This window comes from Agelaius tricolor, unplaced genomic scaffold (genome assembly GCF_023055355.1).
Source record: "Agelaius tricolor isolate 1412-34295 unplaced genomic scaffold, bAgeTri1.0.p SCAF_1, whole genome shotgun sequence".
NCBI lineage: Eukaryota > Metazoa > Chordata > Aves > Passeriformes > Icteridae > Agelaius > Agelaius tricolor.
In genome coordinates, this window is record NW_027269261.1 from 50608544 (window position 1) to 50632930 (window position 24387).

General features: G+C 41.9%; 2 protein-coding genes across 2 annotated transcripts in view; one reads left to right on the forward strand and one right to left on the reverse strand.

The window, feature by feature from the left end:
- MAP3K5 (mitogen-activated protein kinase kinase kinase 5) overlaps positions 1-16063 on the reverse strand; it is a 98452-nt gene extending 82389 nt beyond the window's left edge. Inside the window, exon 1 of the mRNA XM_071433704.1 lies at positions 15044-16063. Coding sequence (XP_071289805.1) covers positions 15044-15449 — 406 coding nt within the window. The 5' untranslated portion in view covers positions 15450-16063. The remainder of the gene's footprint in view (positions 1-15043) is intronic.
- Positions 16064-22705: 6642 nt separating this feature from the next.
- The window catches only part of PEX7 (peroxisomal biogenesis factor 7), a 42806-nt gene continuing 41124 nt past the window's right edge, over positions 22706-24387 (forward strand). Inside the window, exons 1-2 of the mRNA XM_071433712.1 lie at positions 22706-22923; positions 24251-24308. Of these exons, the coding sequence (XP_071289813.1) occupies positions 22800-22923; positions 24251-24308 (182 nt within the window). The 5' untranslated portion in view covers positions 22706-22799. The remainder of the gene's footprint in view (positions 22924-24250; positions 24309-24387) is intronic.

A 24387-nucleotide genomic window follows, 5' to 3' on the forward strand; every position in this document is an offset into this window, starting at 1 on the left:
CTCATTCAATTCAGTTTTACAGCAAAAAGAACAGCCTTGGATTATTGTGGCTCGTCCCTCTATTAATACAAGATGCTCAAACTTTACTTCCAAAGGCAGCCCATCTCTGCATATGATTCAAGTACCAAAATCGACTTTTATATGGCTATGGCACTAATTTAGAATTACTGCAGTACAATTTAATATCCAACCACTGTGTAAGAATGTTTCAAATTTCAGATTTTATGTTAACTATCATGGAGGTTCTTGTCTTCATAATAGAAATGAGTCATATCTAAATCACCAGTGATCACAACAGCAGTGCATCTGATCTAGCCAGCAGCTCACAAACTCAGGAAAGCTGAGTTCTCTCCTCACCTTTAGCTACAGTCTACTGCCAAACCTCAGGCAAGTCATTCACTCTCCATTCTTTTGGTTTCATTCTCCTTAAAATTATGAGATGGCTATCTGTTCCCTCCATAAAGTGCTTTAGTCTCTCTGGATGAAATCCTTAAGTAAGTACATTACCCATGAAGGAGAACGGCCAGCATCAGAGCTGGCAGAAGCAAGATAAAAGACTTCAAGATAAAGCACTTGGAGCATTGTAGAAATTGAATTCAATTCTGAAGTATTTATATATGGACATTCACCAAGCTAGGACAATGCTGAACTCCAGGTACAGAAAAAAAGGTATATATTGTATCAGCAGCACTTATGAAGCAGAATTAGCACTACAAAGGAGGTTTTAAGTGTCTTGCATTGCATCTTATTTTTGAGTAAGAACAAGGACTACAAAATAGAAACACAAGCAAATATTTTACTTGAGAAAATAGTCTACAAAAGTCTACAAAGAATATAGTCTTTAAATTTTTTTTAAATCACAGTAGACAGTAAAACCTCATGCTAGTTAGCCCACAACTGAACCAAGGAAATAATACTAAAAGAACTTTATGAATTCTTCAATTCCAAGTGCCTAAATCAGTGGAGCAAGAGAAAGTTTGATGACTGGCATAGGTTAATTGAGTCAAAGTGGCAAGAATTACCATTTACATATGAAACTGGTGATTTGCTTAATCTAATCTAATCTATTTCTTTCTGCACTCTATGTACAGGTAAAAATGTTTTCATTCCAAGTAACTTCTGGAATTCAGTTAGTATTCCAAGTGTTCGAGTACCAATTAACTAAAACAACTCAGTAAACATGACCTCACTGCAATATTCAACACAGGCTTCAACCTCCATTCAACCTGCAGTGCTGAAATGGTAAAGATAACAGTAATTTATGCTAAAAACAGAATTCTTTTTTTTTTGCCCCTACAGCAATTATTGATGTGAACAGGAAAGCTACACAGATGTAAATCTGAATAATTGCCATCAAAATAGATATTCAGCTTTACACAAACTAAATAACCCACACAACTGGTAGGAAACCTAGCTCAGTTTGCATTTGTATCATATAAGCATTTAAATTCTCGTGCTTCAGGCTCTTCATCTTCTATAGAAGAGAAAAAGAAATATTTAGGATGAAGAAACACTTGAGACACTGAAGAAAAAAGGGTGACAACTCCCACCACCTACTCACACATTCATTTTTAGCAGAGTAACCACTCTTTCACAGAGATTTATCCAAAAATACCTGGATATAAAGGCCAGCAAATTAAACCACAAACTCTAGGAAACAAGTTTGCCAGCACAGACCGAGTAATTTACAACAGCATAAGCCAAAAATTAAGCTCCTGAAATTTAATTTGTTTCTTTTGCAGTTAACCTTCTTCATTTGCCACACTGAAGGCTTTTCAATATAAATGCAGGGCAGTTACATTTAAGCAGAACTTAATAACTGAAAATATTATATCTTTTATAAAAAAAATAACAGATGTGCTCTCTGAGTTATCAGTTTGACTAAAAAATCAAATGTATTAAAATGGAAAGTGAATTTTTTACATCACATTCAGTCATGACATTTTGTACATTTCCTGCAGAAACAAACTGATGATCTATGCTGGAAAAGATGCACAAATGTTATGCTAGCAATCTAGTTCTATATGGTGGATCTGAAAGATTCTTATTCAACCAACAGCATGTATTAGCAGGTTATTTGCTGAGTGACCATTGAGGCCAGAGATTTGCAATAGCTGCACACTGCCCTTCATTCCGTTTAAGGGCCTCAAGAAAGACTGTGAATTTGGAAGCTAAGATAGCTGGTGGAACTGTGCATTCACAAATGCAGTATCTTTAACCCATCTTCCTGAATAGACATGGCACTGCAACTGCGCTTCCCCAGCTCTGAACCAAAGCTTCAGAGAAGCACACTTGTTACACCTAAACTAGGAAGCCAGTGTAGCCATGGTCACCAATTAAACATGCCCCAGGTCCCACCTCTGCATCAGGACTGAGTGGCTTGGAATGGTTTACATCAGTCTTAAATCGTCCTAGCCTCAAGTTGCTCCCTTCAGACAGGTCACTGGGAATGCTGCTGAGGCTCTACTCATTGGCACAGCCCAAAAGCATGCCAGAACAGCATAGGCTGCTGAGCTCTGCTATCCATGTGTAGAAGCCTAGAAGATAAGGGGACTAATGTGTATGTCTCCAAACACCAATAGCCGGATAACTGTGGAGCCAACCAAGGATTGTTGTGAGAAAGAACAGGATGTGGCTGGAGAAGGGGGCCATATAGAGGTAGGGAAGCACTTTTCCAGGACAAGCGTCCTTGTTCTGGCTCCTGGAGATAAGCACAACAGAGTGCAGTGTGTGAATGAGATCAAGAAGTGGGCATGGACTATAGGGGGGATCAAGACCACCAAAGATCTCCAAAGCCCTCTGACCCATTTCCAGAAAGGTCTAAAAGAAGGGACTGAGCATGATAAGTATTTTGCATAGAAACTGAGAAACTTATCTCCAGGGCAAGAAAACTTATCTATAAAAAGGCCAGGTGCATGTGCATCCCAGGACCTCAGCCATGCATCAGCTGGATCAATGCTGGGGCCAGGACTGCTGATCTCTCTTCCTTTTTTGCTCTTTCACCCTCTTTAACCCATCTCTCTCTTTTCCTTTTCACTCTGCCCCTTTATTCAAAACCCACTACTGATACTTATACTAGGAGACAATGGGCTAAAATACCAATTTTCATGGCAAGTATATAACCTAATGAAATTTCATAAGCTTTTGCAGACCCTCTGACTTTTGTCATTCCTTTCGACCATGAGCACCTATGAATCTTGGGTGCTCCCTTTAAGAGTGGGACACCACACCACTCATTTGCTAGCTAAGATATAGTCAAAATTTCAGTTTAGGCGGCAGAATCTTTGAACTTTCAGATGATGAGAAGTCCTCAAGTTTTTGTTGTAATGCACAGCAAAACTCAGAGAATGTTTTCAAACCTTCCTGTAAACTGAAAGTATCTCAAAAACATCAGACTGAGAGCACAAACAGCTGGCACAGCAGCATGAAATACATTCCTCAGCCACCCTGACCGGAAGAGGAAAGGATATGAGGCAACCCACAAGGAGACAAGATCAAGAATAACATGAAACCACGCCTTTAGACAATCTCAACACAGGTTGCTGCAGTCCTGCTTTTGGTCTGTCCTCTGGAATGAATGCTCAGCTCACAGAACTTACTCAACAGAAAGCTAACCAGAAGGAAATAAAGGAGTGAGTTGGCAATCAGGCCAGCTCCATGACCTACCTTATCATGTCATTCTCTGAACACTGAAAGCAGCACCAGGGAGAAGCGTGTTAGTTCATTTTCTTCTCCACTTAAGTTGCCATGGGACTGCATCTCAAAGGATACAATACACTCAACTATTCCAGCAGTTCTACCTAATGAGAGTAAGTGCACAGAAAAATGGATTTTATGATCGTCTTACCCTACTTAGCACTGCAGCTAGAATGAGGCAGCAGTATACTCTTAGCAGGAGGGTAATTATCTTTTGTAATATTGATATGCATATTGCAGTAACTGTCATCTTGCTTGTATTTATTTATTGGCATTAAGGTTATTTGAAAATGTGCCATGTCAACTTTCAGTGTTAGAAATCTGGACAGTACTTGACATTACTATGGCAGTAGCTCTAAACACAGAATCATAGAATGGCTTGGGTTGGAAGGGACATCAAAGTTCACCTAATTCCAACCCTGCTGCCTTGAGCAGGGGTGCCACTCACTAGATCAGGTTGTTCAGGGCCCATCCAAAGCGGCCTTGAACACTTCCAGGGATGAGGCATCCCCAGCCTTTGGGCAATCTTTTCTAGTGCTTTGCCACCTGCTGAGTAAAGAATTTCTTCTTAACATCTACTCTAAACCTGTCCTCTTTCAGTTTGAAAATTAGTTTTAACCTTTCAGTTTAAAACTATTCCCCCTTTTCCTGTCACTATCTGGCCATATAAAAAGCCCCTCTCCCTCCTTCTTTTAAGCTCCCTTAAGGTACTGAAGGGCTGCAATGAGATCTCCCTGAAGTCTTCTCCATATTGAACAACCCCAGGTCTGTGTCTGTAAATCAATCTCTTCAATTCATAATAGATAAGGAGTATATAATTTCTTACAAACTGAACTACATATTGAAGACAAGTATCTGCCAGTTTGCAACCAGACACAGCACAAACTGAAATCCACTAAGGTTTGCCTACCAGGAAATTTTTCAGCTGAAGCTACTATTAAAGTATTGAACAGAGAGGATACATAGACAAGTATCAGGTTGTCAACACACTGATAACTCAAAGCAGAGACACTTCTGGGATGCTGCAGAACAGAGACCAAAATGCAAGCAGTTAAGCAACAAAACGGACTGGAAATTTTCCAGTTCACACCCATTTGGCAGGGCTTGCTGCAAAAGCTCTTGCTTTAGTACAGTCCATTTTCCCAGTGCTCTTATTGCATTTTGGCCTTCTCGCATCAGCTGGAAAAGGGAGGTCATGGTTTCTGGTAACAGAATTAGTGGCAAGAATCCCCATTTTCTTGTTTAATTTGTGGAATGCTTTTAGAACACATACTTTTAAGACTTTCTCCAAGTACCTCAGAATTGTGAAATGCACCCAAATGTGTTGAAGTATTTAAACCATGTTAAATCCACTTCACACTTAATGACCTCCACAAACTTCCGGTGTTATTAAGCCTCAATGAAATAAGCAGATTTGAGTAAATCTTCAATACGAGCTCTTGGAGTAGCTGCTAAATCCAGCCTGAGACACTTCTCTCCCACAAACAGAGCATTCTGCAATACACCCTGAGACTGGTCCAGCAAAAAGCTGCTAGCACAACTGGGCTGGGCTGCATCCCAGTCTCAGCTCTGGACAGTGCTGCCAGAAAGGCTTGTCCAGAACCAAGCATCCACTGTGAGTCCCCAGCTCTGTCTGAGGTGAAAGAGCTTCCTTCCTCATGCTGAGAGGTTGATGAAGTACTTTCTCTCCAGCTACAGACCTGGACTCAGCAAAGCCATGGGAAGTTCAAACTTCACTACTGGAAGCCTTCTATGGTTGTGGTGAGTCAGGGTACCCACATGCTGCCCTTTACTTGTGGCAGCAAGTAGAAGAAAGAAAAAAACCACCTCTGTTCACTCTGATGTAGGGCTAGGAAACACCATAATCCCTCGAGAACAAACCAGAATTGGGCACTGCTGCAAGACCCCAGCAACTCCTCAAAGCTAACAGCATTAGTGTCATATAATATAATAATATAGCTGTACAAGTTATTTTGGAAGGGCTACTTTTTTTTCTGGCTTGCCCTGCAATGTCTGCCATGCTTCAGATTTGCCACATTCACTATACACAGAGCTGTTATTTCTGGCTAATAAATCAGGAAAATTCCCAAAATAATAAAAACCTGAAAGACATAAAAGGAAATTAGAACAACAAAGCACAGTATTAAAAAAAATCAACAAACAAACAAACAAACCAAAACAAAAAACCAAATTAAAAAAAACACCCAACAAAAAAAGCCAAACCTAAACCCAAACCAAAAAAACCTCTTTAAGAAATTCTGTTCCTCTTCTAATGAACATGCAATCATAAAAACAGTTTTGGAAATAAGAGTCATCACAGTCTTCAAATGTACATAATATACAAATATTGAATGAGTTCATCAGGACACTTTACCTCCCAAAAAAAGTTTCAACATAATAAGCAAAAGAAAATAGTTTGTGCACAGCAACTTGAATGATTTGCAAGGTCACTGAAAACCCTTGTAAGAAATTATATATTGAAGGACTTCAAGTATCAAAGGAAGTATATTTATTTTCATATGAAGTAATGGTGAAGTTCAGCTCTGCAGAAAACAAAAATTGAAACTGATCTCAGGGAAACAGAACATAAATACACAGGACTTCAGCTTTTTTTACACATGTAACAATCACTTCTTGTGAAAGTGGTCAGTATGGTGTCACTGAGCCTTTTGCAATTGCACTTGACCCAGGAACGATGACAATGCTAGAACTGACAAAATTCCACTCCCAAGGAGATTTGGAGGATTCTCTGTTGTTCACACCAACTGCCTGGCAAAAAGCTCTTATTTCCAACTCTGATCTTGAAGACAAGGTTACATTCAAGAGGCAAATGGCTTCTCCCCTTCTCCACAGATGCCATATGTCACTTCCATTGATGGCAAGAGCTGACAGGAGTGAGCGAAGACAGGGTGCAGCACACAACCAAAATCCTGGTTTCACTATCATGCTACATTATTGAAAGCATAACCAGTACTCAGCATGCATCCATTCAGGTTACAGTCAATCCATTTTCACTCAAATCAGCCATAAGGTTCCTGGAGGAAGGTCAAGAAACCTTATCTGAGATATTGTACTGAAAGGCAGTAATAAACCAATAAAAACCAAAATTATGGCATACATCTAGTGTGTTTCCCTTCAGATACATTCTTCTATAGAAAAAAAACCAGTGCTGTCACGCTTTAAAAAGTGTGTGTAGCTGCAAAAATCATATTGAAGGTGGAGCAGTGGAAGTGGGAGCATTTAATCTTATGGGTGTGCCTCTATAGTGGAGTTAAATGAAGTACTTGGCTACTGTGTCAAGATAACTGAATAAATTTATCCCAAGCAGGAGGGGGCCCACTTCAGAACCATAAATTAATTCCTACAGTGGTACAACTGCTCATTGACTTCTGGTACATCATTGAGTCTTCCTTGGTCACATCCAGGGCTTCCTGTGCTACTGTCAGGTGACTTGTGCGTGCTGCAGAATAGACTTCTGCCAGAAGTTTAACCTGTCTCTTCACAGTTCAAAGACTGCAGGTCTCAGTTTATAGGTCCCTAATAAGCCAGAAAGACTGTAATGAAACCAGCATTAAAACAGTATCAGATAAGTATTATGGGAAGGGGAAGAAAACCAGATAAATTCTGCAAGAAGTGCAGATAACTCTTCTGTGGAGATATCACTGAAAAACTGTCTTCACCAGTGAAAGCACCAGCTGCTTACTCACCCAGAGTGCACTCTCTGCAAGAGACACCCACTGATACAATCAGCAAGCAAGTCCCAGAGCAACTCATTTACTTTATTACAGTAAGGGAGAAATGCAGAGCCAAATTTTTACAGGGGTGTCTAGCTCTTAAATCAAAACACACATTTCTTGTGGGATTTGAAAGAGCACCGATTCCCACTGGCTTCAAATGATTCAGACTGTGGGAAATCTTTAAGCCCCATGCTGCATCTAAACTCATCCCAATGTTTATGAATAAAGGCAGACACTATTTAGAAGAGAATTCAACTCTGGCATGCCGTTGTTAATAGTTGATCAGCAGCTTTTCATAACTGAAATATTATATCTGCATCACTCTAGGCATAAATTTGGTCTCAGAGGAAAAAAGTAATATAAACCAAAAAAGCAGCCTGTGCTGGTATGTCAAGCTCAGCCTGAGGTTCATGTTCTCTTGGAACACAAACAATTACAAACTTCTAACAGAAATCTGCCCATCAGTAATTACCAGAAAATCCCCCAATTGTCAAAACAGATTCTTCTGTCATCTCTCACTCACACACACACACACATTCTGTGGTATGAGATGACTTTGCTGACTCCTACAGATGTTTATCTCACTCTAACAACTGCTGCACTTTGAGTGTGTCTGTACTGCTGAGTATCAACCTCCAGGGAAGCCAGACTGAAAAAGCAGGAGCAGACTACTGTGGACAGTGGATGTTTGGGGAAAATCTAAAGCAGGGAGCCCACAATAAAAGATGTGAATCCCAGCAATAACTTCCATTTTATTAAATACAGACTTGCAAAGTCCCTGTCACTATAGAGCCACTGAGGTTTTAGAATTCCTTTGGGTTTAACTTACAAATAAACTTGCAGGTTACCTATATATGCAAATAGAACAATTCCAAATACAGACTGTTCCAAAGGCACTGAGGAAACAAAGGAACAAGTTTTAAATTATCAGCACCACAGAATACACTCAAAACTCAGCTGCTCTATACAGAGACAATAGAAAAACTGCCAGAAAACTGAAATTTTCCCTTGCTTAACTTAATTTTATTTAAGACATACCAGAGGGTGAAATTTACTGAGGACAATAGTGCTAAAGCATGTATACAAGGTCTTTTCTAATTTTCACTTGAACCTTAGGCTTTAATACAACTTGTTTCAGCTGTTGTCACTTGCTACATTTACAGCTTTTTGTATTGTGCTTCTTCACTTTGGAAAGCTACTAAAAAGAGAAGCCAAATTATTATCATGACTGCAGCAAATTCAAGAGTAATTTATTTATGACACATCCTCTTCAGAGCTACAGAAATGCAAACTGCAGAAAAATCAGTCACAAGCTTTCTTCTGCATTACTCAAAAAGCATTCATCTAGTTCCAGTCAGCATTTTCTGCAGTGGGGAATGAACTTATATGATGTCTGCTCATACAGATGTCTCACAAGTTTTACATCTTTACTGTATTTTAAGGGCCCTAATATTTTCATAATCTGCTTTCCTCCCACCACTTCAAATACTATGAAGTATTTCTAACTTCTAATAACATCCAGTAACTTCTAAATAATCCAACAAAAGCCTTCACGTGGACCTCTAGTCAGCTGTCTCACTGATAATACTTCAGTAAATAAACTCATCAGGAGCATACCCTTACTGTTATTTATGTTACAGACACGGCTGATAATGCACACCCAAGGCACATGCTGCATAAGCCTCTCAGCTGTGTGAGAGGCCTGAGGAAGTTCCTTCTGCACAGCAGAGCTACAAATTGCAGTGACAGGCCAGTGACAGGGTCTGAAAGAGAGCTCAGGTCTCACAGCCCACATACATGGAGTGGGTGTATCTGCTGTGCTCCTCCTGCTTCAGACAAACTAGAGGAATATTAGTTTTCCAGTCACCTATTGAGAAGCAGCCTGATGAGAGTTGTGCAATACAGCACCAATACTGGAATTTGGTTATAAAAATTGGTCCAGCAATGGAAATATTTGTGAATATGTTGTTTCAAATCCCACCATTTCTTCATAAATTCAGACATTCTCCACTAGCACTATGAACACACAAATTTTGTATCAGGATTATGGATTTTTTTCCAGACTCATATTTTTGGTTGTAGATGTAGATGACATTCAGGTGCTTTGGAATTAAATACTCTTCTGTGTCAAAGATATGCCATGCATTTGTTTTGTGTTTCTAATGCTGCTTTCTAAGAAAATCTGGACTCAATATGCAGAATCAAAAGGAGCTTTAAAACCCACCCCACTTAAACATTACAATATGTGCTTTGCATTTTGACACAAAGATTCTGTACTCCTAAAATTTTGCATCCCTGATGTGATTATGGTCATACTCTCAAGGCAGCCATCAGCTCAAGTCTGCACACCATTATTAACTTACTTGGTATCTCTTGCTCCAACTCATCACTTGCATCATTGCTGCTGAAACACAGAATTTTCCAACGTGATTTCCACTGACAGTGGGACTAAACTTCTTTTTATTTTTTTAGTAGTTGTCCTGGACTCTGAAATTGGACAAGAATAATGCATCACCTGATACACTAATAAGAACTATAACTTGATTCTCCAGTCATGATGCTATAAAAACAGTAGTGGGGTTACAGCAGCACCTGGGGAATTATGGGGGAGGGGGGGAGGTGTCAAAAAGAAGTAAAATAAGATATGAATGTAAGTGCTGCATAATCACAGAAAGTATGTGCAGTATTTCAAGTGTGTAACAAAACTGTCAGTGAAATTAAAAAATATTAATCAGGAGGCACTGAGAAAAAGGTGGTGAAAAACACCTAATTGTTCTGAGAGATAATGTGGAACAGAACAAAAGTTCTGATTACTCTCTCCACTAGTGACTGTTTTTACTCCTACAAACAGCTAAAATGGTAGGATACATTCTGCTTTTTACCACAGAAAATATTTACATCAACTTCTAGAATCGAGAACATTAGTTTTGAATAGAATATGACCCTCTTTGGGTTTAAGAGGGAAGTCTGTGTTAGGGTGCCACAATAATGAACTTCAGGAAACTTCTATAAAGGCATAAATCTCACTTGAAAAAAACAGCTTTCTAGAATTTATCATATTTAGACAAAGAAACCACAAGAATGCTGTTGAGCCCTGGCATTGCTTTACTACATTTCTGTGTCTGTAAATGTTTCTAAATGCACAATCCGCAAATGTTCTCTAGAATCTGCAGAAACAACTTAGGTGTAAAATATCTTTGAAGTAATGTTCACCTTCACACAAGTGACTGTACTTGTTCCCTGAACTTTTTGTCATTTTTATATCAATTCCCAAGAATGTTGCACACTATGTTTCTAAGCCCAGTAAGCCAACATGCCAATCTCAAGCCCAAGCCTGCATGAATCCTGAAAGCAATAATGCTGAATTCCATAAATAAAGATAAGATATTAGACCTATTTTATCATCTCTTATTTGATGAACTGTATTTTAGTTAGTCATTGCTGTTCTGAAGAATTATCTCAATAGACTCACACAACAGTGTTAGTAGAAAATGCTATCTCTCCTAAGGGCCATTGATGGATGAAACTTGAGCATAAGAAGCTAATGAAATTGAAATTCCCCGTTATAAGACAAGGTTAAAGTTAGAAAGAGAGTTTTATATGAAAAGCACATCAGTCAAGCTGTTTATCTTGAGAACTGACCTAAAACAAGTGGTTGCACAGATTAGAAAACTCATATCCTCCTCAGTAACTGTATGATCCCATATTTCACCAGTCCCTCTGAGACCGTATTTAAAAGTCAGAATGCACAGTGTTTTGCATCTAGCAAACTACCATACACATCCCTGTCTGATTCTAAAAACATTTGTGAAGAAATTACCTTGACTTAGGGCATCTCCCTCCCATGAAGAGCTGACTTCATTCAGATTACTGAATTCATGAGACCTTTTTTCCTTCTACCATACTTTTACGTATTTTGTTCTTCTCAAACACTCTGTTCAGCTAGTCCTTGAGTCACTTATGTAATACAAAGTGACTATGTAAAGATCTGCTCAGAAAGAAAATCATTCTAATTTCAATTACCAAAAACAAGAATGCTTACCTAAGCCAAACAATCTCTAAATATTTTACATCCATTTATGGCTGTTTCCAGAAGAAACTGAACAATTAAAGAAAAATCAACAGGATATGCAGATCTAGTCATTAAAATTTGAAAATACCATTGAATCACAAATATCAACAGCTTCAGTGACTTTTAAAATACCATGATAATCTACTGCACTGTAGAATAGTGTCTCAGATACATTTTGGCATATCTTTAATTGCTCAACTCTTAAAATATTCCTGAAGTGTTTAGAAATTAAATTTAGAATTTAGGATACAACTGTAATTCACCTGCACCAGCTTAAAATTACTGGAGACAAAAAAAAAACCAAAAAGCAACCAAACTAGCTATCCTCTTTACAAAGGAAAAGAGTCTTTAAGACAGCTGATTAAATCCATATACATCAAGTTTTGCAAGAAATTGAACTACATTTTCCTCTCTTTACCTTCCTCTTTAAGTGGAAGAAAATGTCATAAATATTGAAGTCTCTGTTTTTGTAAGATCTTTCTACAGCAGTTTCCAGGAGTCATTTGACATTTGCTTTGTAAGAAACAATTTTTAATTTTTTTGCTGAAATCAAGTGGAATTTAAGCCATGCAATCAAAAATGCTAGACTAGGCTCACTCTTAATATTTGGTGCATGCATGGTTCAATTATACATAGCTGACACCTACTCACTAAATATGCACTGCTAATTATGTCTCAGCATTTAAGGGCCATAGTTGACTGAAGCTGGCAGGAGATTATTAGTAGGCTAATCTACATTTAGAGCGGATGATGAGTATTTTCATCTAAGATATTTTAGTTAATACTCCTTCAAGTTCTTTTTGAAGCAGTGAAAGGCATGAAGCAAACATACATCAGAAACCACCAAGACTTCAGACTGTGTTATACAAAGCAAAAAATGTGACATTAAAAAGGGAAGCCTTAATGATGTACAGGTAGGTTATACTGTAGGTCTGTCCTCGTAAATCACAGTTCATTTACATGCATTACAGGAGGTGAGAGGTTTAATGTTTTCTTTTGTTTCATACAAACACAGTTACAAGTTTGATTTTCCAAACCTTCATGAAATTACATAATTCCTTACTCTTGCAACTTAGCTGGCCTTTACAATGAATCCAGGAGGACTTCATACCCTGAATATGACCTCTTAACTATATGTAATTTGAAAGGACTTTCACTGCTGAAATTTTATTTCATATTTACTCACACTGTGCTCTTTTAATACACTATTTTTAAATAACATACTGTGCAGATATTCATTGTTATTATTATTACTAATGTCACCTTTGATCTTTGAAAGTTCACAGCAAAAGAGGACAAGAAGGGTAAGAGAGAAGAAGTTTAGGTCACCTACAAATGCTCTGCTCTACCACTATGAGAAAGCGGGTAAAAAAAAAAATCTGTGCAAAAGCTACACCCTCCAAGGCTGTTTCAGTTTTGTTTCCTACACTACTCCCCATTTGTATTCTTCTACTACACAGCTTCTACTCTTTAATGCTGTTCCCAATCTGAGAGAGATTTTTTCACTATTTTAAAGCTTCTGGAGAACAATTAATTCCTAAAAATAGAAAGAGTGTAGAAAGTGCAGCAGGGATAAAGAAACAAGTATGAAAATCCACAGATCCCTCTAGACCTAAGACCAGCAGCATAACACAGTTTTTGAGATTGCAGCTGGTTTATCAGTGGTCATCTCAGACAGTACAGAGTATATGTAGAGCAAATTTCTACATCTAGCTCTCTTCAGTCCAGACACTGGAGGTGATCAACTCTCCTAGTTCTTTACACGTTTATGGACTTCACTACTAAAGCAGAATGACAAAATGCTTTTTCTGGTTTGCAACAGTTCCATTAAATTCCAGCCAAACAGGACAAAAGATAAAGTAATGTTTTCACATTTATAGTTTGCTGAAAAGCCATTGAAATAAGTGAATTATATTACATAAGCATACAGTTATGTAGCACTGTAAGCCAGACGCCTACTGCCAGAATTAAAAGGGGCCCACTTCAAGTCAAATCTCCCATTACAAGAAAAGCGTCCATGAACTATCAAGAACCCGCCTACTGAACAGCTCAGAGTCAAAAAATTAACCAATGTAAGAGGCACAAAAACATCCCAACTTCTTGAGCCTCACTATGCAACAGCTTCCACAACAGAACCATGAGACTCTCAGGTTTCACCTGCCCTGGAATGAAGAGATGTCAGGGTGCTTGAAATCTCTCTGAGCTGAATGCAGAGAATAAAAAGTTTATAATGAAACTCTATGGCCTTCCTATTTCCACGTGTGAGGACAGATCCTCTGACTTCTGAGAATTGTCATTTTTAAGGAAACAGCTCTGCATGGGGCAAAAGGAATAAGCTGTAAGTGCACGCTTAAGAATCACCCGCCTCACTGGACTGAAAGCAGGAGTCCATGAGGCAAAGCTTGCAAAGTTCCAAAGGGGTAACAGGCATATGCATGAAGAGTTTTTTTGTGAGAACTGGTTACAATACCGGCAGGAGGTTTTTGTTTGTTTGTTTGAGTTTTCTTTCCCTTTTTCTTCATCCCTCCCCAGGAAAGGAGGAAACTACAGTATCTGACAAAAATGCTTCTTTTTAGCATGTATTTCATATACCCCAAAGCCGATCACACAATAAGCTTAAAATTGCAGGTCAGGTCAATTTCCTGGTTCTGATTTTTTTTTTTTTAAAGCAAAAAGCCATTAATTCAGTACTATAACCTTAGTTGTATGAAGTCTTTGAAAATCTAACAAGCAGGGGTATTTTTTATTCTACATTCACACCACACATCCGTTGGTAGGATAAGTAGATGGGGAAAAGTTTTAGTTATTACTTTTACAAACGGGGCCATGTACATCATAACACAGAACCTCAGGCCACCACACCTTCAAATAAAGGTGCTGTCCTTTTGTTGCCGTGCAGCTGGCAAACTGGGATGAGAGGATGCAGCCTGGGTACTCTTGTCAACTAACCTGATCAGCATGCGCAGCTTTTTGTTCAAACGCATCCATCGTGTGTATTATGTGCAATCAATATCAAAAGCACAAACTTTCAACCACAAACACATGGAGCATCCCAGATGCCGTGTCAGCACTAAGAAATTGTCACTATGCGTCTGGTGACAAATCTGCTTTTCAAAGCTCCCACGGCCTCGCAGCTCCTCTCTGTTTCAGCCCGCACTCATGGTACTAGTACAAATTTGCATCCCTGCACTCTGTTAGGAAACCGAGAGAAAGCAGCCAGGGAGCGTTTAACCCGCCGGTAGCAGCCACCAGCACTGATTCACAGCACGCTTGCTGACCTAAGAGTTTCTTCTTTATTAGCGCGGGGGACAACAGCGGGTTCTGGCACGCTTTTGCCTCCCCACGTACCCGCCGTGGCCACCCGGGGGTGTCACTGCAGCCGGGGGCCGCGGGGGCACCGGGGGCTCGGCCCCCGGAGGAGTTGGCGGCCGGAGCTGCTCCCGCCGCCCCGCGGTGAACCCGGGGCGGTGACGGCGAGCGCCGGCCGAGCCTGTCCCGTGGCGGCGATGATCAGCCCCGGCCGGGCAGCCCTTCTCACCTGCGTTATAGAAGCGGTCCAGCACCGCCGTCTCGCCGAAGTCCAGCTTGCCGAAGTGCAGGGTCTCCAGCGCGGCCCCCACCGCCTCGCACGCCTCCCGCAGGCTCTGCAGGGCGCCGCTCTCCGCCGCCAGCAGCGGCCCCTGGCTCGCCTCGTTGATCACGTAGGTGACCGCGGTCCGCCGGCCGCCACCCTTGGCCCGCGCCGCGGTGCTCGGGCAGGCGGCGGCGGCGGCGTCCTCAGCCCAGAGAGCGGCGGGCGGCGGCGCAGCCAAGTCGGGCGGGAGGCTGCGGGCGCCCGTGTCGGCCCCGGGCGCTCTCCTGCTCAGCACCTCCTCGCAGGGCGTCCCGCCGCCGGGCGGGCCGGGCACCGGCAGGCTGACGGTCCCCTCGCTGCTGTCGTTCATCCCGGCGGTGAAAGAGCAGCCCCGGGCTCTGTTGCGCCGGCCAGGGTTAGGCGGATGCCATACTGCGCCGCCCGCCTCGGAGCGGTCCCGCTGAGCTGCTGGAGGGGAGAGGCGACCGGGCTGAAGCGAGGGACTCCCACTCGGGCGCTAGCAAAGGTTGCTGGAGACAGGGAGACGAGCACAGCCTCCCTCCGTGCCTGCCACCGGCACCATGACGCGCCGCTCCCTTCTCCTCCGCACCTGCAGGGACTACCCGGCGCGCCGACCCCCGGCAGCCCGGCCTCCTTCTCCTACCGCCCCCGACACCCCGCTCTTCCTCCGACCGCTTCACTCCATGGACGAAATTCCTCGGCCGCCAGCAGAAACCACTTGTGGGATCGCTCTCCAGCGCCCCAGCTCCAGCCGAGCGACAGCTGCGGAGCCACTGGCAGCAGCGCGGGCTGGGGCGGCCCCCGCACCGGGCACCTCCTCCGGCCCCGCCTCCGGCAGAAATAACCTTTCCGCCCCCGTGCTCTGCGTTCCGGCCGCGTCCCGAGTGGAAGCTCTCGAGGAAGGGGAGTTACATCGTGTCCTCACGGGCTTGTCAGCCTGGAAGGACGCCGCTCCCCTTGGGAAGTCCCGGCTCGGCCACCGCCGCTCCTCGGGGCGCTCCGGGAGGGGAAGGAGTGCCGCTTGTTGGAGAGGACTGAGGGCGGCCCTGCCGTCTCCTGCGGGGCTTTATTTTGTAATATCCTCCCCCCCTAACACGAGCCCACGGTCGCGCTTCAAATCTGTGGGGTCAGGCTGAGCCTCCCCGGCGCTGAAACGGCGGGGGCCGTGCCTCGCCCCGGAGCCTTCAGAGGTGCTTGGGGTTCATGTGAAGGAGCCTGTGTTTGCAAGAAGCCAGGTCCTCCCTGTGCGCTGAACCTGGTCCTGCTAAAGGGATTTTTATCATTTCCTGCTTTTCTTGTTTGTTTTTGATGGCACACATACTCTAACTAGCTTGTCAGGAGTAAATGCTTTGCGTGTTTGCAGTGAGTTGAGAGCAGTGTCAGGACTGACTAATCATTAGCCTTTGCCGCCTGCTATTATCCGCCGCCTGAACCTGCCCCGCTCTCTGTTCCCGAACGGCTTCAAGTTCACCTAAAGGTTTATGGCTGCTTTGAGCAGGACCAGCCTCCTGCCTTGCAAGTGCTGCACTTGGAAAATGGAAAACTACCTCTGTATGTTGATTAAATATGTCGATTTCTTGCTTTGAGCTGGATCAACCTCACGTTTTGCAAGTGTTGCACTCGGAAACTGGAAAACTACTCTTGTATATTGATTAAATATGTCAGTTTCTTGCATTCACCTGCAATTTACTTGTCAAGAATACTTGAAAGCTTGGTAATTACCAAAAACATTACTTCACAGAGAAGGAAACTAATAGGAATAACTAGCATATAGCCAAAAAACTGTCCTGTGTATGATATGGCACCCAGTAGAGGACAAGATCCTTTGGTGTTTGAAATAATCCTTAATTTGAAGGAAAGATGCCCTAAAATTTCAGATTATTTGCAGTCCAAGACTGAATATCCAATTCAAAATGGATTGGAAAAGGAAATAATGTTGAGACTTCTGCAGTCTGTTTTGGGGTATAAATACTGTGAAAGTGGATGATTTATCAGTGGTCTTTTTTTTTAAGGGCTTCTATTAAACAGGTACAAGAGAGAAGGAAAAATAGCATTTATTAGCTTTGTTTATATGTTATATCAATAGGTCCCATCCTGTTAAAATTGATGCTAAGACTAGTCCACTTGTTGGCACAAAGCCTCCTCCTGTATTATTGTTTTCCATTACTTCTGTAGATCAATTCTGGAATAATTAGAAAAATTACTTGCTGCAGTAGCTTCAGTAGCTCTGTTTGCTTTTGCATTGAGCAGTCCCCTTTTCAACAAGATATGCTTGGCATTTGCTTCTGCTGATAAGAAATCGGTAAATGGGGTGGGAAGATGACAAGCAAACTAAAGACTAATTTACAGGGAAAAGTTAATATTTGCTCATCTGCCAGATACAGTAGGTTATTGTTTCTTGCCACAGTCTGAATGGCAAAGTGTTTTTCTAAATTATGGTGTTTTCCACAAAATGCAGAATTGGTGTTAATTCATTCAACATTGCACTTACATCACCTTACAGGAAGCAAGAACAATATGTCTCTGTTGTTCTCAAGAACAGCCCGTGTTTGTCAAGTGCAGAAGGAAGTCATGGACTGAAAGGAGACGGAAGAAGCATGCTATTCCACTTAGCATTACTGACTTGTGAGGCTTGTTTCATTATTAGCACCATGGCTGTTCCAAGTACAAGGTAGTTTTTCTACTGATTTGGCTGACTTGAGTGAGGTTGAGCACTAAACTGGGAAAAAAATCAAAATACTGTTGAATAACAAACGCAAATTGCTGATGCTTTTATAAAGTGAAAATATATCTTTTAATCTGTTAGCTCTCTGAAACAATTAGGCATTTAGGAGCTCTTATGTTTTCATGTTTGATTAGGAGATAATTCCAAGGACTTTTTAAAAACTGAAGTAACAGCCTGTTTGTTAACAGAAGTACTCTTACCTTATTCACTTGTTTCTCAAGGGCTGTGAAATTAACATCTTTAACACCAGATGGTTTGTATATAATCATGATTCAGTACCATCCTGTTGCAGCTCTGTTTTTTCAGAGACAAAACAGACAAAAACTTGGAACAACCAGTTGGCTGTAGACTTGTTGAAATAACAACCTTCTCTTTGTTATATATTTCTACAGCTATAAATCATTTACCTCTGGTATTAACTGTAATTATAATTTTACCATCCAAGAGTTTGCCAACTTCATTAGTTGCAAATATAAATGCAATAGTTACAAAGAGCACATGCCAAGTACCACAGGCTCGATTTTGCTGATCCAACTAGTGTAAACAAGGTCCAAGACCAAAAAAGAGAATTCAAATGTGTCTTGATTTATAGAGATTAAATCTAAACATAACTCTGTCCAATTTTATTTTTCATGTATTGTGGCCATCCATGTCCAGTAGAGGGAGAAAAATTATTGTAGACAAATCTGCATTTTGAATGTTTACAGTAATGTGGATGGAATTCAGGGAATAAACTAAAATTTATTGCCACAAATACTGGGTTTAAAATAGATGTGAAATTTCATTCATCCTTTATGGCCCTCTTATTTAACTACAGGATAACATATAGGAGTGAGAGATTGGAGATTCACTTAAATTCTTCATTGATAAACAGGAAAAAGTTTCTAGCGTCCTTCAATTATGAGTGTCTAAAAAATCCCAAAAGAATTTAAAGAAACTTGGAGATGCAAAAATTTGAACCAGATACTAAAAGTACATATGTTAATACGATTTTTGTAACCTTTAGGCCAGAACTATCACAAGCACTCGAAATGATTAAACTGAAATTAAAAAACTTTGTTTCTAGAAGCTATCTAAAAAGTTAGACTATATCACTGTAGACAATGAGAAGTAACTTTTAAGTTCAATAGGCAGAAGGCAGTACTTTGAGGCAGCCAGCTGCCAGTCTTTAAGAAAAGACACACTTATGGTCATACTGAACATTTAAAACAGTATTCAGGTGGCAATGTGGGGCGTAAATAGAGACTGGTGGCCATTGTGTGGCCATGCAGCTGATCATGGAACAGGAATAACATGGGGAATCTGCTTACCAAATTACAGCATGGTGCACTTAGGTGGCAGCCAGCAAAACCTGACCAAACAATGTGGATACATCCTCAGGGATGGATATTTCACCAGTCAGGATTGTCCTTGTAGCACTTTTCTTGTGAGCATGGTGAAGACTGTGTGCTGTTCTTGCTTCATACTCTTTCCTCATAATTCTCACATTTCTTTCTGAATCTCCATGTCTAAATCTTCATTTGCTCTAGTGTCTTTCCCTCCTCTTGCTTCTTTTATTCTTTTGAACTTCCAGAAAAGCCTCCATGCTAACTGCCTCTTCCTTCCAAATGCCATAACCCTTAGTCTAGCCATATGAGGGAAGCCTTTTCCCTTTGCATTCATTACTACAACCCCCTTGGTTACTTTTATTTGTTTATTTTCAATATTGCCAGTTTTTCAATCTTAAATGAACCTTGGGATTCTAAACGCTTTTTCTAAAGCTGCAACACATTCAGCTTTATGATTATATAGGGATTTCAGCTGGAAACATCTCTATGCTTTTATCAGGCAATAAGCATTCACTTGTAGAAGAAAATCTTCATGGCATGGAGCCTAGGGAATGGTTCAGTAGTTAAAAGACAGACAAAAATTAACTGCAGTCCTTGAATATTTTTCAAGTGTTTTAAGCTACCTGCCCTTGCACATGAGGAAATAGCTCACATTATACTTTCTCTGGTAGAAAAGATCATTTTATAAGTTGTTCAAACTCTCGGACTTTGAGCCTTTCTGATTACTGTTCCTGCTGACCAGCAAGGGTTTTGGAAGGATTTGTGCACACAGCAGCGATGGTTACCATCTCAACTCACACCTTAGCTAGCTGCCGGCTAGCAAGCTGAGGAAATGAGGGACGTGTTTGTAACAGAGCAGAGCTCTTGGGTCCAAAAGCACGGAGATACTGCAGTAAGCATCCCAAATAGCTATTCTAATGCTAACGAGGGGTACGTCTGAGAGCTGAGCTAGAGAAGTGACAGCTGCATAAAGATAGCCTAAAACTGCATACTAAGCAACTTTCCCATTTTTAATTGAAATCATGTTGTGTTTTCAATTTCAGCGTAGTTGGGGATTTTTTTTCCTTCAACTGAGGGCTCTCGTTTTTTGCATGGAACATCTCTGCCACCTACTGCTGCAAGCAGGTTCTGTCTGTTTGGAAGAATCTGTCTGGATTCTTCCTCTGCACTGGTGAGGCCACACATTGGGTCTTGTGTCCAGTTCTGGGCTCCTCAGTTCAGGACAGACATTGAGGTGCTGGAGCAAGTCCGGGGAAGGACAACAAAGGTGGAGAAGTCTCTGAAACACAAGTCTGATGAGGAGCAGCTGAAGGAGCTGGGGATGTTCAGCATGGAGATGAGGAGGCTCAGGGATGACCTTATTGATCTCTGCAACGCCTTGAAAGGGGATGTAGGCAGGTAGGGGTCAGCCTCTCCTCCCCCACAACTTTTGACAGGATGGGAGGAAGTGGCTTCAAGCTGAGACAGGGGAAGTTTAAGCTGAACATTAAGACGAATTTCTTACAGAAAGGGTGATTAGACATTGGAATAGGCTGCGAGTGGAGGTGGTGGCATCACTGTCCCTGGAGGTATGTAAGGAAATCCTGGACATGGCACTGAGTGCCATGGTCTATGCACATGGTGATGTTCAGTCATAGGTTGGACTTGGTGATCTCAGAGGTCTTTTCCAACTTAACCAATTCTGTGATTCTGTATTTGGTGTTAGCTGAAAGGAGCTGGCTGGTAGATCATTTGGTTTCAGTAGCTGCATATTAGACGCTGCTATGACTGGGGGTCCTTGGTGTTTCTTGAATTTACTCAGCTGCCCAGGGGCTGAGGAGGAAATAAGAGTCATGTTTAGCAACTTCATCTTTTGGGACCTTCTCTCTTTGCCTGTAACATAGCTTTTGTTTCTTTTGTTGTTATTCTATCTTGAAACCATCCTATTCAAATACTTTCACTGACCGTATTATTTTGCTTTCTACTTCCGTGGATCTTAAAAACCAGAATTCACAAGTTTGTGGAAAAAAAAGTTTGAGAACTAGTCCTTCTCTCAGGACTTCCTTGTAACCTTTCATCCACTTCTTGATCTTTATGTCTATGAAAATTCTTTTAATGGTGTCTTTAAAATAAAGCTGGTCCACTGATAAGAACTGGTTCCTGCTTGCATAACCTCTTTGCAGAATTTCACTCATTACGAAAGATCAGCCAGCTTGGAAAAAATGCACTTGATGAAATCTTTCCAATTCAGTGATAAATTATTTATAGAGTAACCAGACTTTACACCACTAAGCATCTGACTACCTGATACCTTGCAAATGACAGTGTCCAAATTTACTTACTGTACCCCAGTGGTGGCCTTGTGTCTTTTCAAGCATTGCTATTGACATCCCAGTCACAAATGGCAATTACTTTAAAAACACTTGCTCAGAAAACTGTCCTTTAACTTGCATTTTGAAAAGATAAATTGATGTAAAAAGATTCCACTGAAGCTAAAATTGGCTGAATTTGGCCTGGAGCAGCCAATTCTGTAAGGTATTCCTTTGCCCCAGGAATAAAAAATCTGATCTTACATGATGAAGCCTATAAATTGCCAGTTATGAGGCTTTGAGAACTGCTGTGGTAATCCACAGGATACATTAAATTGAGCTTCACTTGCAGTGAACTGATTTTATTCTAAAATCCTAGAGGCTATTTAATAAGCATACTTATTTTTATTTTTATTACAAAATTGAAGAATGAGTAGAACCACCTAATTCTGCATCTGAGTGCCAGTTTCAGCAAATGGATATTTTTGTGGCTTTACAATGGATTTTGTAGTCAAGGTTTAGTTTTAAATATAAGGCCAGGTAGCAGGAATACGTAACTATGGTCCAAGTTCCATGAGGTATCTGTGATTATATTATTTAATTTGCTTTTGCTGTAAGTTCTGAAAGTGTAAAGCAATACTTTTGCATTTTTATCTTTAAAGTGATGGGTCTGTCTTTAAATATACGGGTCATTGTTACTAATTAGGGTAGTCTGTGTCCAACTGGAATAATCTCAATGTCTTTATTTGAAGGGATACAGATATGGATATATATAAGATAAAATATGGCAAAAACTGCAGCTGCTGCTCTGCTATTAATTTTCTAAACCCGAACACTCCCTGCCTACCTCTTCCTTTCAAAGGCAAAATTCCCGCTGACTTAAACAGAAGTAGTCACAGGTGTAAGAAGTTTATTCATAAAAGGACTACCATAAAGAACAATTGCATACGGAGAAGAATGATAAAATATGCAGATCTATTTAAGAAATTAGGAGAATGAAAACCTTAGAAGGTCTTTTTAAAAGGAAAAATCAGAGCTAAGGCACATACTTATGACTGAAACATTTCATGTGTTCAGGCTGATGCACGCACACCGAGCCGCTCTATGCGGCGTGTAAAAGAGCGGATTGTTTCTGCAATTTGGCAGCGATTCCCCGTGGGCAGGAGGCGATCCTGAGGGCCGGCTTTCCCTGCTCGCCGCGCTGCGAGCGCTGGGCCGCCCCCTGCCATGGCCAAAGATGGCGGTGGCGGCGCCGCGGCTCCGGCACCGCCCGGCGGGCGGGCGCTTCCGCCGGGGCTGGGGGCGCGGCGGCTCCTCCGCGGCTCCTCCGCGGCTCGGCGGAGGCCCGGGCGGGGGCCATGGGCACAGCGGCGGGCGCGGGCGCCCTGCGGCTGCCCGGGCTGCACGGGTACGCGGTGGAGTTCTCGCCATACTGCCCGGGGCGCGTGGCCTGCGCCGCCGCGCAGTACTACGGCATGGCAGGTGCGGGGGGCGGCGCGGCGGGGGTGACCGGGAACGTGGCTGAGCAGGAGGAGGCTGGAAACGTGGGTGTGCGGAAGGACAGACGGTGTCTGTCAACTGCCAAAGCATTTGGGGACGGCTTCCCTTTCCGCTGCATTTGTTCTGCCGTGAGACGGCGGCTGTGCCCCGCGGGCGGGCCGGGGCTATCGCGGGAGCTGCCCCTCGCCCTCCACAGCCCGGCGGGATCCGCCTCTTCCCAGCCCGCCGCTGCACTGGTGCTTCTCACAGCGCCCTCGGGGGGAGCGCTCGTTTGATAGGGTCGAGAATAAACGTGGTAGTAAAGACGTACACAGTGTGAATAAAATGTCTGAAGATAACTTTCTCCGGTGACAGGACCCGAAGGAATGGCCTGAAGTTGCGTCAGGGGAGGTTTAGGTTGGATATTAGGAAAAGGTTCTTCACCCCGAGGGTGGTTGGGCACTGGAACAGGCTCCCCAGGGAAGCGGTCACAGCACCAAGCCTGACAAGCTCAAGAAGTGTTTGGACGATGCTCTCTTTGGGATGGTGCTGGGCAGGGCCGGGAGTTGGACTGGATCCTGGTGGGTTCTTTCCAGCTCAACTCATGCTGTGATTCTGCACCTTCTTGAGCTGTTCTTGTTTTAGTCCCTGAGCGTCCAGGCAGGCCCTGGTGACCCCGTGGTCTCTTGGAAGAGCCAAGCTGGGCACTCTTCAATACTGGCATCTTTTTCATTTCCAATGGGAATATTGCTCCCCAAAACATTAATTAGAAAAAAAAAAATCCAAGTGTAGAATTACTTTAACCGTATCCCCATCAGATGAGGAAGCAGAACTGATGTGTGTTTTTTCAGAACTGAATTATTCATTTAGTTTCTGGTGAGCTGTGTTTGTATTACTATATTCAGAAAGGGATGAAAAAAGTGTTTGGTTGCCTGTGTTATCAAAAAGACAAAGAGGAACTCCTTGTTGGTATGTCTGTCATGTGAGGCCCATGGGGAAAATGCACTTTTATGCTTTATAAGCAAGTCTTTTTCAACCTCACCGACAGATACACTGGAGTAAAATAAAAACAAAAAACCAACAACAAAAAAGCCAAAAAAAAAACCCCACCACCAAAAAACCAAAATCAAACCAGAACAATGTGATGTAAATTAATTACTGTTTTAGAGAACATGAGAGCACAAGATGTTTAATTATGCAAGTAATTGTTAGGCTTCTTAAAGTTCATGTGCCCTTTGTGTTTGCACTCTGAAGCTACTTCAGAACCACTCCAGTTTCCTTTGGCACTGGGGAATTAGTTGTGATGTTTTGTTTCATTTTGCTGGTTTAGGTTGTGGAACTCTGGCAGTGCTGGAACAAAATGAAGCTGGGATTGTTCTGCTCAGGAGGTAATACAGGTTTATCTTCTATTTTTGTAAGATAAAAACTTACTTTGTACTTGTGAGTACCAGGCACAATTGAAATATT